Source organism: Corvus moneduloides, chromosome 34 (genome assembly GCF_009650955.1).
Source record: "Corvus moneduloides isolate bCorMon1 chromosome 34, bCorMon1.pri, whole genome shotgun sequence".
In the NCBI taxonomy this organism is placed as follows: domain Eukaryota; kingdom Metazoa; phylum Chordata; class Aves; order Passeriformes; family Corvidae; genus Corvus; species Corvus moneduloides.
The window spans coordinates 577,411-589,818 of NC_045509.1; the positions used below are offsets into that span (position 1 = coordinate 577,411).

General features: G+C 66.9%; 2 protein-coding genes across 2 annotated transcripts; both read left to right on the forward strand.

Annotated features, from left to right (window-relative positions):
- The first annotated feature begins 729 nt into the window (after positions 1-729).
- On the forward strand, positions 730-6,479 carry LOC116437221 (synapsin-1-like). The gene is made up of 11 exons (XM_032094821.1): positions 730-1,142; positions 1,632-1,689; positions 2,312-2,394; positions 2,907-3,060; positions 3,606-3,695; positions 4,014-4,076; positions 4,522-4,664; positions 4,987-5,055; positions 5,614-5,716; positions 6,182-6,319; positions 6,408-6,479. Exons 1-11 carry the CDS (start codon positions 958-960, stop codon positions 6,477-6,479), a joined length of 1,158 nt encoding a protein of 385 aa, XP_031950712.1. The 5' UTR covers positions 730-957.
- Positions 6,480-9,746: 3,267 nt separating this feature from the next.
- Positions 9,747-11,824, forward strand: UXT (ubiquitously expressed prefoldin like chaperone). The gene is made up of 6 exons (XM_032094947.1): positions 9,747-9,903; positions 10,213-10,294; positions 10,573-10,637; positions 10,964-11,071; positions 11,536-11,599; positions 11,694-11,824. Exons 1-6 carry the CDS (start codon positions 9,770-9,772, stop codon positions 11,745-11,747), a joined length of 507 nt encoding a protein of 168 aa, XP_031950838.1. The 5' UTR covers positions 9,747-9,769; the 3' UTR covers positions 11,748-11,824.
- The last annotated feature ends 584 nt before the right edge of the window (positions 11,825-12,408 follow it).

Here is a 12,408-nt window from a genome sequence, read left to right on the forward strand (position 1 = left end):
GGGGGGGGGAGGGGGAGGGGTGTTCCCAGACCCTCGGATTTTCCATCAAGGACCATTTTCCCCCATGACGTCACCGACCCCGCCCCTCCAGCCCCCGCCCCTTTCTGCAGAGCCAGGGGCGGGGCTGTCCGTGACGTCACGGAGAAACCACGCCCATTCCTCGAGGGGTGTGGCCCGGCCGGGGTGGGCGTGGCCGGATGTGAGCGCGCGCGGGGGCGGGGCGGGGCGGGGCCGCTCGGGGAGGATTTTGGGGGGCTCATCCTGCAGGTGGCTCAGCCCAGAGGGGACCCCCAGAGCCCCCCCCGCCCCCCCCGGGCCCCTCCGGGAGCGGGCCCATCCCCTTCCCCTATAGCTCCATCCCTTATAGCCCCATCCCCTGTAGCTCCATCCCCTATAGCGCATCCCCGCAGCCTCCCCCATCCCCTATAGCCCCTTCCCCTATAGCGCATCCCCGCAGCCTCCCCCATCCCCTATAGCCCCATCCCCTATAGCTCCATCCCCTATATCCCCTTCCCCTATAGCCCCATCCCCTATAGCCCCTTCCCCTATAGCGCATCCCTGCACCCTCCCCCATCCCCTATAGGGCCCGGCCCCCTGCCCCTCTAGAGCCGCTTTTCCCGCGGTCCCTCCCCTATAGATCCCCTCCCCTATAGATCCCCTTCCCTATAGGCCCCCTTCCTTTAGGGCAGCCGGACCCCCTCCCACAGCCCTTCCTCCCCCGCAGGCCCCCTCCCCTATAAACCCCTTCCTGGAGGGGTTTCTCCCCCTATAGCTCAGCCCCACAGCCCCGAGCCCTGCCGGGCCCCCCAGCCCTGCCCTCTATAGGATGAGCCCCTATAGCCCTGCCCCCCCCCAGCCCCTAAAGCCACCCCTCAGGGCCCCCCCAGACCCCCGGAGCTGCCTCGGGACCCCCTCAGGGGGCATCTATAGGGTGCATCCATAGGGGACACCCCGGGGATGGAATTCCTGCGGCGCCGCCTCTCGGACGGGAATTTCCTGGCGGGGGGGATGGGCGGGGACCCCCCCGGGGCGGGGCCGGGGGTGGGGGGGACCCCCCCTGGGGGGGGAGGGGCTGGGAGACCCCTCCGGACCCCCCCCACGGCCCCGCTGCTGCTCGTGATTGCCCCCCCCGGCACCGACTGGTACGTATGGGGACCCCCCCAAACTCCCCCTGATTGGGACCCCCCCCCAAATTCCATCCCCCAGGCCCCCCCCCAATTCCCCCTGATGGGGACCCCCCCCCTCAAATTCCACCCCACAGGACCCCCCAAATTCCCCCCTCATGGGGACCCCCCTTGTCTCCCCCCTGCTGGGGACCCCAAATTCTCCCCTCCCCTTGCCTGGACCCCCAAATCTCCTTTGAGACCCCCCCCCGGGACTCCCCTCCCCCCCCCGGCTCCTGGGGAGGGGGCAGTTTGGGTGGGGAGGGGGGCTCAGGTCAGTTTTGGGGTGAAGCTTTTGGGGAGGGGGTCACATTAAGGGGGGGGTCATTGTGGGAGGGGACACTTCGGGGGTGGCAGATTTGGGGGTGGGGGGGTTGGTTCAGATTTGTGGGGACACCCGGGGGGTGTTTTTTTGGGGGGGGAGGGAGCATTTTGGGGTCTCTCCACTTTTGGGGTGCCCCCCCCCAGGGTGAAACCCTTCAAGGGTAAATCCGTGCACGGGGACGTGGAGCTGCGTGTGGAGCAGGTGAGTTTTGGGGGACCCCCCCTTCCCCTTCCCTAATTTTGGGACACCCCCCCCATCCCCCGGTTTTGGGATCGCGCCGGTTTTGGGGTTCAGGCAGCTTTTGGGGGGGGGGGGTCCTGGGAATCCCCTGGATTTTGGGGGCTCCTCCTCAATTTTGGGGTGCTCTGAACCTCCCGTTCCTCCCCCAGTTTGGGGTTTCAAGGTCAGGGGGGATTTGTGGGTCCCCTGAGCGATACTGGGGGGGGGGGGAGAGGGGAATTTTGGGGTGCCCTGAAGTCGTTCCTTGTCTCGCTTCCAAGATTTTTGGGGTACCCTGGAGGTTTTGGGGCCTCGGTTCCCCCTCTGAGTTTCAGGTGCCCCCAAACCCCCCCCCCATTCCTCGATCCAATTTTGAGAGGGAAAAGACAGAATTTTGGGGGGGGGGGCCTCATAAATTTTAGGGTCCCCCCATGTGAGATTTTGGGACCCCCCAAATTTTGAATTGAAATCTCTTTTCTCAACCCGATTTGGGGCTCCAGACAGGTTTGGGGCGGGATTGAGGGATCCCAGGGAGGTTTTTGGGGGGCCCAAGGAGGTTTTGGGGTGTCTTCCCCCCTCCCCCCTGGATTTTGGGGTCCCCCAGGCTCAGTTCTCAGAGCTCTCCTTGGCCGCCTCCACCCACGGCGCCCTCAGCGTCACCATCGACACCCCCCGGGGGGGCACCAGGTAGGATTTGGGGTCCCCTTTCCCCCCAGTTTTGGGGTTGAAATTTGAGATTTGGGGTCCCCCCCTCAATTTTGGGGTTAATCTTTGGGGTTCTGGGGGTGCTCCCCTCATTTTCGGAGTGAAATTTGGGATTTGGGGTCCCCCCTTCGTTTTTGGGGCTGAAATTTGGGGTTCTGGGTGTAGTTTGGGGGTTCAAAGGAAGATGTGGGGGGGGTTAAGGAGATTTTTGGGGGACTCCAGGGGAGATTTGGGAGCATGGGGAGAATTTTGGGGCTTCAGGAGGGAAACTCGGGGTTCAGGGTGGGATTTTGGGGCACAATTTGGGTTTCGGGCTGCGGCAGAGGATTTTTAACCCCGAGATTTGGGGGGGGGGGGGGAGGACAAAGCGAAATTTTGGGGGTCAAGTTGGATTTCTGGGGTGGATTTTTTGGGGATTTTGGGGTGGGATTTGGAAGGGAGAGGGGGTGGAGAATGTTGGGGGCCCTCCCCCCCGACCTCCCCCCTCCCCCCAGGCGGGTGCGCCCCGACTTCGTCCTGGTGCGGGAACCCCCCGAGGGGGGGGCGGGGGACGCCCCCCGGAAGCTCCTGGTGGGGCTGCACCTGGGGGGGGTCCCCAGCACCGACCCCCTCCCCGCCCTGTACGGCTTCGCCCACCCCCCCTGCCTGGTGCGTGCGGCACTGGGAGGGACTGGGGAGCACTGGGAGGGGATTGGGAGGGACTAAGAGGGCACTGGGAGGGACTGGGAGGGGACTGGGGGGGACTGGGAGGGACTAGGAGCTACTGGGAGGTCACTGGTGGGAGTGGGAGGGGACAAGGTGGGGACTGGGAGGGCACTGGTGGGACTGGGAGGGGACAGGGTGGGGACTGGGGGGCACTGGAAGGTGACTGGTGGGACTGGGAGGGACTGGGAATGGCACTGGAAGGGGATTGGGAGGGACTAAGAGGGCACTGGGAGGGATTGGGGGGCACTGGGAGGGACTGGGGGGCACTGGAAGGGGACAGGATGGGGACTGGGAGGGACTGGGGGGCACTGGGAGGGGACAGGGGGGCACTGGGAGGGACTGGGAGGGGACTGGGAGGCACCTGGAGTTGGGAGGGGACTTGGAGGAGGCTGAGAGGGACTGGGGGGGCAGTGGGAGGGATACTGGGGGAGCACTGGGAGCACTGGGCAGAGCGGTTTCCCGGCCCTTGACACTCCCGGTGCTCCCAGTTTGCCCAGTTGGCTCGGCTGCAGCGGGAACTGGGCCCCGAGGCCTTTCCGCTGGTGCCGCAGCGCTTCTGCAACCGGCCCCGGGGACTGGTGAGCACTGGGAGGCACTGGGAGGGGACTGGGAGGGGACTGGGGGGGCTGGGAGGCACTGGGAGGGGACTGGGATCATCTTGGGGCAAGTGGGGGGTGTCACTGGGAGGTCACTGGTGTGTCACCGGTGTGTCCCTGGTGTGTCCCTGGGGTGTCCCGGGTGTGTCCCTGGGGTGTCCCTGGGGTGTCACTGGTGTGTCACGGGTGTGTCCCTGGTGTGTCACTGGTGTCACTGGTGCGTCACTGGTGTCACTGGTGCATCCCTGGTGTGTCCCTGGTGTGTCACTGGCGTCACTGGTGTCACTGGTGTGTCCCCAGCTCTCCGGCCCCACCTTCCCCATGACGGTGACGCTCAGCCCCGCCCCCGCCGGGGTGGGACAGGTGAGACCCCGCCCCTCCCCCAAGCCCCGCCCCTCCCCCCAATCTGCCGGTGGGCGGGGCCTTCCATGGGAGTGGCCTATGCTGACCACACCCATGGGGTGGGGGCGGGGATTTGGGGTGGGCGTGGCCCAGAGGAGGAGCCCCATTGGGGCCTGGCCAAGGGGGGCGTGGCTCTGGGTGGGCGTGACTCAACGGGTGTGGTCAGCGGGGGCGTGGCTTTGGGTGAGCATGGTTCTGTGGGCGTGGCCTTTTGGGGTGTGACTCTCTGGGCGTGGCTCTGGTGGGTGTGACCTTGGGTGTGTCTCTATGGGCGTGGCCTTTTGGGGCGTGGCTCTCGTGGGCGTGGCTCTGGGTGTGTCTCTATGGGCGTGGCCTTTTGGGGCGTGGCTCTGGGTGGGCGTGGCTCTGGGTGGGCGGGGTTTTTCACCCGTCCCCTCCCCCCCAGGTGCGCGTGGGGACGCCGCAGGTGCTGGGGGCGGTGGCGGCTGCCATGGGCGGGGCCCGGGCGGGGGCCCTGGTGCGGGGGGGCCCCACAGGAACCCAGCGGCTGCGGGTGCAGCGCATCGGGGACGAGTACCGGGCCCTGCGGTGAGGCACTGGGAGGGCACTGGGAGGTATTGGGAGGGGACTGGGAAGGACTGGGAGGGCACTGGGAGGACACTAGGAGGGACTGGGAGGGACTGGGAGGGCACTGGGAGCCACTGGGAGCCACTGGGAGCCACTGGAGGGTACTGGGACGGAGTGGGATGGGACAGAGAGAGACTGGGAGAGACTGGAGGGCAGTGGGTGGTGGTGAGGTGGGCGTGGCCTCAGAGTGGGGGCGTGGCCTCGGCCTGGTGGGCGGGGCTTGGGGTCCCGGGGGGATTTGGGGACCCCCCGGACACGGCCGGGTCCCTCTGTCCCCCCCCAGGTGGTCCCTGGGGGCCGGGGACGCCGCGGGGGAGGGGCCGCAGGTGGAGCCGGTCGCCCTCAGCCCCAGGTGAGCGACGGGGGGGGGGGCCCAGAGCTGCGAGGGGGCGGGGCTTTGTGGAATGGGCGGGGTCAGGGCGGGGCTGTTCAAAAGGGGCGGGGCTGTTCAAAGGGGGCGGGGCTGTTCAAAGGGGGCGGGGCTGTTCAAAATGGGCGGGGCTGTTCAAAATGGGCGGGGCTTCAGAGGCGTGTGCCGCCATGGGGCGGGGCCATCGGGAAGGGGCGTGGCTGTGGAAGGGGTGGGGTCAGGGCGGGGCTATTCAAAAGGGGCGGGGCCATAGGGAAGGGGCGGGGCTTTGTGGAATGGGCGGGGTCTGGGGCGTGGCTGTGGGAGGGGTGGGGCCAGGGCGGGGCTGTTCAAAAGGGGCGGGGCCATAGGGAAGGGGCGTGGCTTTCAAGGGCGGGGTTCTCACCTGTGCACTGAAGCGCTGGGGCGGGGCAAGGGGGTGTGGCCGTGTGGGCGTGGCTTCAGAGACAGGGTGGAGGGTGGGGCTGTGGGGTGGGCGTGGCCCAGCTGAGGGGGTGTGGCCGTGCTGAGCCCCACCCTGTCCACCCCCCCCTCCCCCAGGCACCGGGGCTGGGTGGACGCCTGCGCCGGCCTCTTCGGGGGCGTCGACATCTGCGCGGTGGAGGCGCTGCGGGGCCCCGACGGGCAGGAGCACATCGTGCAGGTACCCCGCACCTGGGGACCCCCCAGGCACCTGGGGCACACCTGGGGCACACCTGGGGCACACCTGGGGCGCCTGGAGCAAATTCAGGGCACAAGGAGCACACCTGGGGCACACCTGAGGCACCTGGGGTGCACCTGAACACCTGGGGGACTCCATCCCGGGCACCAGGGGCACACCTGGGGCACACCTGAGGCACACCTGAGGCACCTGGGTCACCCAAGCACTTCACTCCTGGCGCCCACCTGGATACCTGGAGCCCTCCCACACACCTGGCTGATCCCCGCGGCCACCTGGGGCACACCTGGGGCACACCTGGGGCACACCCGAGTCACCTGGGACCCCCCATCCTTGGCGTTCTCCTGAGCACCTGCCCCCACCCCCCCCCAAATTCCTAGGGTCCATTGCACACCTGGCCCAACCCCCCAACCTACCTGAGCCCCCCACACCTGCCCCCTCCTCCCGCAGGTTCTGGGCTCGTGGCTGCCACTGCTGGGCCCGGGGGCGGCAGAGGATCGGGGCCGGATCGTGGAGCTGGTGCTGGCACGGATGAGGGCGGAGCTGCCCCGCCCACGGAGCCCCTCCCCCGCTCGGCCACGCCCACAGGTAACGGCCCCTCCCCCCATGCCCCCCTCCAGGGCCACCCTGAGCCCCCCAGGTGTTGAATTCAGGCCCCCCCTTTGCGTCTCCACAGATGTCGGCGACGTCGGTGTCCCCCCGGCCGGGGACCCCCCCGCAGCAGCGACCCCAACCCCAGGGTGAGTGAGGCCCCAGCGTGGCGGCTCCGCCTCCCCCCCCATCCCCAATTCAGGGAGCCCCAAAACCCAGGGGAGCCTCCAGAATTCAGGGGGTCAGGGTCAATGTGGGAGCTCCCCAAAATACAGAGAGCCCCCTCCCCTCCCCCCCACAACAAACCCTAAAAGGGGACTTCTAAAAATTTGTGTTTCCCCAAAAAATTCCTGAGACCCCACCCCTGCTCCTCTCCCCCAAATTCAGGGATGTTCCCAAATCCTGCGGTTCCTCAAATCAGGGACCTGGGAACACCCAACATCTGGGGAATTCCCCCCTCCCCATCCCCCACCTGGGACCCCCCAAATCTGCCGCTCCCCCCGGTGCTGGGGCACCCCCAGATTTGGGGGATTCTGCCCAAAACGGGGACCTTTACCTGCCTCAAGCCCCGCCCCTCTCAGGTGTTTTTCTTCCCCCACAGGAGCCCCACCACCGTCCGGCCCCGCCCAGCCCCGCCCAGCGCCGCAGGGACAGCCCCGCCCCCAAATGGGTGGAGCCTCACCGCGCCCCGCCCAGCCCCGCCCCCAAACCCCGCCCAGCGCTGCTCAGCCCCGCCCCCAAACCCCGCCCACCTCCCTGCAACCCCAAGCTCCGCCCACCGCCACACAGCCCCGCCCACCTCTGGCTGCTTCTGCACCTCAGCCACGCCCACCCACCCCGCAGCCCCGCCCACAGACCCCGCCCACCGCACAGCCACGCCCTCAAGCCACACCCACTGCACAACCACGCCCTCAAGCTCCGCCCACTGCACAGCCACGCCCTCAAGCCCTGCCCACTTCCCCACAGCCCCGCCCTCAAGCCCCGCCCACTTCCCCTCAGCCACGCCCACAAGCCCCGCCCACTGCACAGCCCCGCCCTCAAGCCCCGCCCACTTCCCCTCAGCCCCGCCCTCAAGCCCCGCCCACTTCCCATCAGCCCCACCCTCAAGCTCTGCCCACTGCACAGCCACGCCCTCAAGCCCCACCCACCGCACAGCCCCGCCCCCAGGCCCCGCCCACCTCCCCTCAGCCCCGCCCCCAGGCCCCGCCCACCTCCCCTCAGCCCCGCCTCCCACGCTCCCCCTCCGTGCCCCAGCCCCGCCCCCAAGCCCCGCCCCCCGCCGCAGTGCCCCGCCCCCCGGGCCCGCAGGCTCCGCCCACCACCCGCCAGCCCCGCCCCCAAGCCCCGCCCCTCGCCCCCAAACCGGCCCTGGCCCCCAAACCGGGTGGAGCCCCTCCCCCCAGGTAAGTCGGGGGTCTGTGAGGGGGAGGGGGCGCGGCCCGGCCCCCCCGGGCCCCCCTTTGATCCCCCCCCAATTCCCCAGCCCCGCGCCCGAGCAGGGCCCGCCCGAGAGCCTGCGGGCGCTGCGGCAGAGCTTCGCCAGCCTCTTCGCCGACTGAGGGGGGGCCGCCACCCCAAAACCCCCCCGGGGCCCCCCCAGACCCCTCTGACCCATTCGGGGGGGGGCCCGGCACCCGCCACCCCCTCCAGATCCAGCCCGGGGGTCCCCGGTGTGCGGCACCCCCCGATTTACCTGAAGGGGCCCCTGCGACCCCCAAATTTCATTGGGGGGCTTGCTCAGGCACCCAGGACCCCCAAACCCCATCCCAGGACCCCCCAAATTCCACCAGGAGGGCCCAGGACCCCCAAAATCCATCGGTGGGGGGGGGGACCCGGGCCCCCCCAAACCCAGCTGGGGGATGGGAGGTCAGGAACCCAAGACCCTCTCCCCCGGTGTCCCCCCCTCCATCTGTGCTCGCCAGGTGTCCCCCCCCCGCACTGCCGGGGTTGTCGTGATCTATCGTGACAGTGTAAGCCCCGCCCCCGCTTGGCCCCGCCCCCCCGCTTGGCCCCGCCCCTTTCGCTCCGCTGTTGGGGGGGGCAATAAAAGTCCCTGAGCTGCTGCCGCTGTGTCACTGCTGGGGACAACGGGGGGGGGGGGGGGGGGACCCCAAAATTTGGGGGGGGGGGATGGCGGGTGGCCCTTTGGGGGAGGGGGAGGTGGGAGAAGGAGACTTCACGCCGGTGGTGACACCTGGGGGGATAGACGAGTATGTTGTAGAGACCCTATAGACCCTATAGATCCTATAGACCCTATATACTCTATAGAACCTATAGAGACTATAGACCCTATAGATTCTATAGGTACTGTAGCAATTATAGACCCTATAGATTCTATAAATCCTGTAAGTCCTGTAGAGCCTATAGATTTTATAGACACTATAGATTCTATAGATGCTATAGATACTATAGACCCTATAGGTTCTATAGATCCTATAGACCTTATAGATCCTATCAACGCTATAGATTCTATATACCCTATAGATCCTATAGATCCTGTAGACCTTAGCGATCCTATAGGTCCTATGGATCTTATAGACCCTATAGACGCTATAGATTCTGTAGACCTTATAGATCCTATAGATCCTATAGACCCTATAGATGCTATAAACCCTGTATACCTTATAGATCTTATAGAGCCTATATACTGTATAGGCTCTATAGATACTAGAGACCTTATAGACCCTATGGATCCGATAGACCTTATAGACCCTATAGATGCTGTAAGCGCTATCTACCTTATAGGTCTTATAGACTCTATAGATCCTATAGACTGTATAGACCCTACAGATCCTATAGGTCTTATACACCCTATAGAGGCTATACACTCTGTATACGTTATACACTCTATAGACCCCATAGACCCTATGGATTCTATAGATCCTGTAGACCCTATAGATCCTATAGGTCCCTCGCAGGGTTGTGGGGGAGGTCGCGTAGGGGGCGCGGGCCCCCCTCACTGAGCCGGGGGCGGGGCCCTTGGGGGGTGTCCGCACCTGGGTTGGTTTCTGGAGTGTTCCTGGGACCCTTTTTGGGGCGGGGGGGGGGGGCGGTCCTGATACCTGGGTCCAGTTTTGGGCTGAATTCCAGCGTTCCGGATGGAATCCCGTGGCTCTGGTTTTGGAAAATGACTCTGGGACCCCCCGGAAAGGGACCGGTTCCACCTAAAAACGAACGAATTCCACCCAAAAACGAACGAATCCCACCCGAAACTGGGTCCAGGTATGAGAACGGCCCCCAAAAGGGACCCAGGAGAGCCCTCTCGAGGCCGGGCTGAGCTCCTGGAGAATCCGAGGCCGCTGCGGACCGGGCGGGGGGAGGGGGGATGTCGCGACATGCGACCACGATAACCCCGGGAGGAAGGGGGGGGGGGGGGGGGGAGGAACCGTGGACCTCCCGCCCGCCAGGGGGCGCCCCAACACCGAGGCACCGCGGCGTCGCGCGCCGATGACGCAGCGCCGTCGCACCGCCCCCGTCGCCCCGCCGCGCGGCGATGACGTCAGAGGCAGCATGGCGGCGGCGGCGGAGAAGGTGCAGCGCTACGAGGCGTTCGTCAGCGACGTCCTGCAGCGCGACCTGCGGTGGGTGACGTCATATCGCGACTCAAACCCCACCCCCCCACAACGCCCGGGCCTCCACTCCCGCGCTCTGGCCACGCCCACGCGCACTGGCCACGCCCCTTCCCCCCTGCGAGTGAACCCCGCCCCTGAACTCTGCCCGGGCACGTCCAGACCACGCCCATTTAAGCCCCGCCCCCGCTCTAACCACGCCCACAGAGCCCTATAACCACGCCCCCGAGCTCAGACCCCGCCCCTTTGGGCCCCACCCACGGGTGCCCCGCCCCAACGGCGACCCCAGGCCCGACCCCCGCCCACCATCGCCCCCTGCAGGCGCGTGCAGGAGCAGCGCGACGCCGTCTTCGAGCAGCAGGCGCAGGTGCTGCAGCTCCGCTCCGCCCTCTCCCGCCTCCAGGTGTGCGGGCGGGGCGTGGCCGCCGGGGCGTGGCCAGGGAGGGGCCGGGGTGTGGCCAGGGAGGGGCCTGGAAGGAAATTGGGGGGTTTGGGGGGGCACTGGGGGGATCGTTGGGGGGGTCTCTGGGGAGCTTGGGGGGTTATTTGATGGTCCTTGCGTTGGCTCTGGGGGATCTGGGGGTGCCAGGGGTGTTTGAGGTCCCTGTGGGGGCAGAGGTTGGGGGTCCCTGGGGGTGTTTGGGGGTCTCTGTGTTACATCGGGGGTTTCGGGGTCCCCAGGACGCCGCCGCCCCCCTGCGCACCCAGGTGGATCTCGGCTGCAACTTCTTTGTCAGCGCTGAAGTGTGAGTTGGGCTGGAACCCCAAAAACTTCCTGACAACCCCCCCAAAGCCACCCCTTGACCACCACAGGGACCCCATAACCCCACCTGAGTGACCCCAAGACCCCCCAGGACCAATCTGGGATGCTTTGGGACTCCGAACCCCACTTAGGACTCTCCAAAAGAACTCAGAACTCCCCCCCAATATTCCCTTTGAGATCCCATAACCCCCCCAGATCCCATAAATCCCCTAGATTCGATGCTCCTGGGCTTCCACAACCCCCAGCACACCCCATCAATCCCCCAGGGACACCCCCTAACCCCCTTTCTTCGTCCCCCCGTACCCCCAGCCCGGATCCCCGGCGCGTGTTCGTGGCTCTGGGCTTCGGGTTCTTCGCGGAGCTGACGCTGCCCGAGGCCCTTCGGCACCTGGAGCGCCGCAGCTCCCTCCTGCAGCGGTGAGAGCCCCCGGCCACGCCCCCGGCCACGCCCCCGGCCACACCCTGGACATTGACCCCACCCTCACCCTCAGTCATTCCCCCTTGGCCACGCCCCCACACGCACAGACCACACCCATTTACCAAGACCACGCCCATCAAGGCCACATCGCTTCGAGGAGCCACACCCCATGCCACGCCCCCATGCCACGCCCCCATGCCACGCCCCTGCCCCAGCAGGTTTGCGGATGGGAGGAGGTGCCACGCCCCACACCCCGCCCCTTTCGGACCACACCCACTTAGGCCACACCCCTTTTGCCCTCACCTGTGGCCACAGGAGGATCCAGGTGGGCAAACCACGCCCCCTTCCGGCCACGCCCCAACCATAAAAGGAAGCCATGTCCCCGCCCAATGACCAAAAAAGGTGTGGCCACGCCCACCGCAAAAGGCCCCGCCCCCCTCCTGAAGCCCCGCCCCTCCCGCAGGCTCAGCGATTCCCTGACGCGGGACGGGGCCAAGATCCGCGCTCACATCCGCCTGGTGCTGGAGGTAACCCCGCCCCCTTCCCTGGCCACGCCCCTCTCACCTGCGGGCTCCCCCCCCCCCCCCCAACCCCGCCCCCAACGCTCTGCCCCTCCCCCAGGGCCTGCGGGAGCTCCAGGGGCTGCAGGACCCCCCCGCCAACTCCGACCCCTGAGGGCCTCGGACACCTGGGCTGGCCCTTCCCTCCTCACCTGTGTGTAAAGCCGGAGTAAAGCAGAGTTTTTTAACCTCGGCGTGCCGTGTGTGCAAACCTTGAGCGAGGGGCGTGGCATGGCAGCCGGGGGGGAGCTCGGAGTAACCCCGGAGGAGTCCATGAGTAAACTGCCAGGGCCCTGTGAGCGGTGGGGAGGGTGCTGGGAGTCAGCCCGGAGTAGCCGGAGTAACCCTGGGGAACCTCGGAGTAAGCCCGGAGCAAGCTCGGAGTAACCACGGAGCAGCTGCGGGGCAGTCGCGGAGTAACCTGTGGGTAAACTCAGAGCAGCCTCGGTGTAAACCCCGAGTAACCTCGAGGGACCGCTGGGACACCCCGTTCCTGATGCCGGAGTGACCTCGGAGCACCCCCGGCCCATGGCGGAGTGCAGAGTAACCAAGGAATAACCTTGGAGTCCGATCTCGCTGCCCCAAAAAAAGGGGTGGAGCCTCTTTTGGGGTGTTCCCACCCCCTCCAGCTTAGGGGGGCAGGGGGTGGGGGGGTGTCCCTGTGGGTTTTTGGGTTTGGGGGAGGGTCTTAAACGCGGCGGGGGGGGGGGGGGGGGGTGGGACAGATGGAGTTGGGGGGACCCCAGGCCGGGTGTGACGTCATTGGGACTGGGGCC

Excerpts from the sequence above, each read along its gene's own strand:
- LOC116437221 (XM_032094821.1), top strand. The coding sequence starts at position 958 with ATGGAATTCCTGCGGCGCCGCCTCTCGGACGGGAATTTCCTGGCGGGG. Across the intron at positions 2,395-2,906 it reads ACCCCCCGGGGGGGCACCAG|GCGGGTGCGCCCCGACTTCG; the intron begins GTAGGATTTGGG and ends CCCTCCCCCCAG. Across the intron at positions 4,077-4,521 it reads CCCCCGCCGGGGTGGGACAG|GTGCGCGTGGGGACGCCGCA; the intron begins GTGAGACCCCGC and ends CCTCCCCCCCAG.
- UXT (XM_032094947.1), top strand. The coding sequence starts at position 9,770 with ATGACGCAGCGCCGTCGCACCGCCCCCGTCGCCCCGCCGCGCGGCGAT. Across the intron at positions 10,295-10,572 it reads CCGCCCTCTCCCGCCTCCAG|GACGCCGCCGCCCCCCTGCG; the intron begins GTGTGCGGGCGG and ends CGGGGTCCCCAG. Across the intron at positions 10,638-10,963 it reads TTCTTTGTCAGCGCTGAAGT|CCCGGATCCCCGGCGCGTGT; the intron begins GTGAGTTGGGCT and ends CCGTACCCCCAG.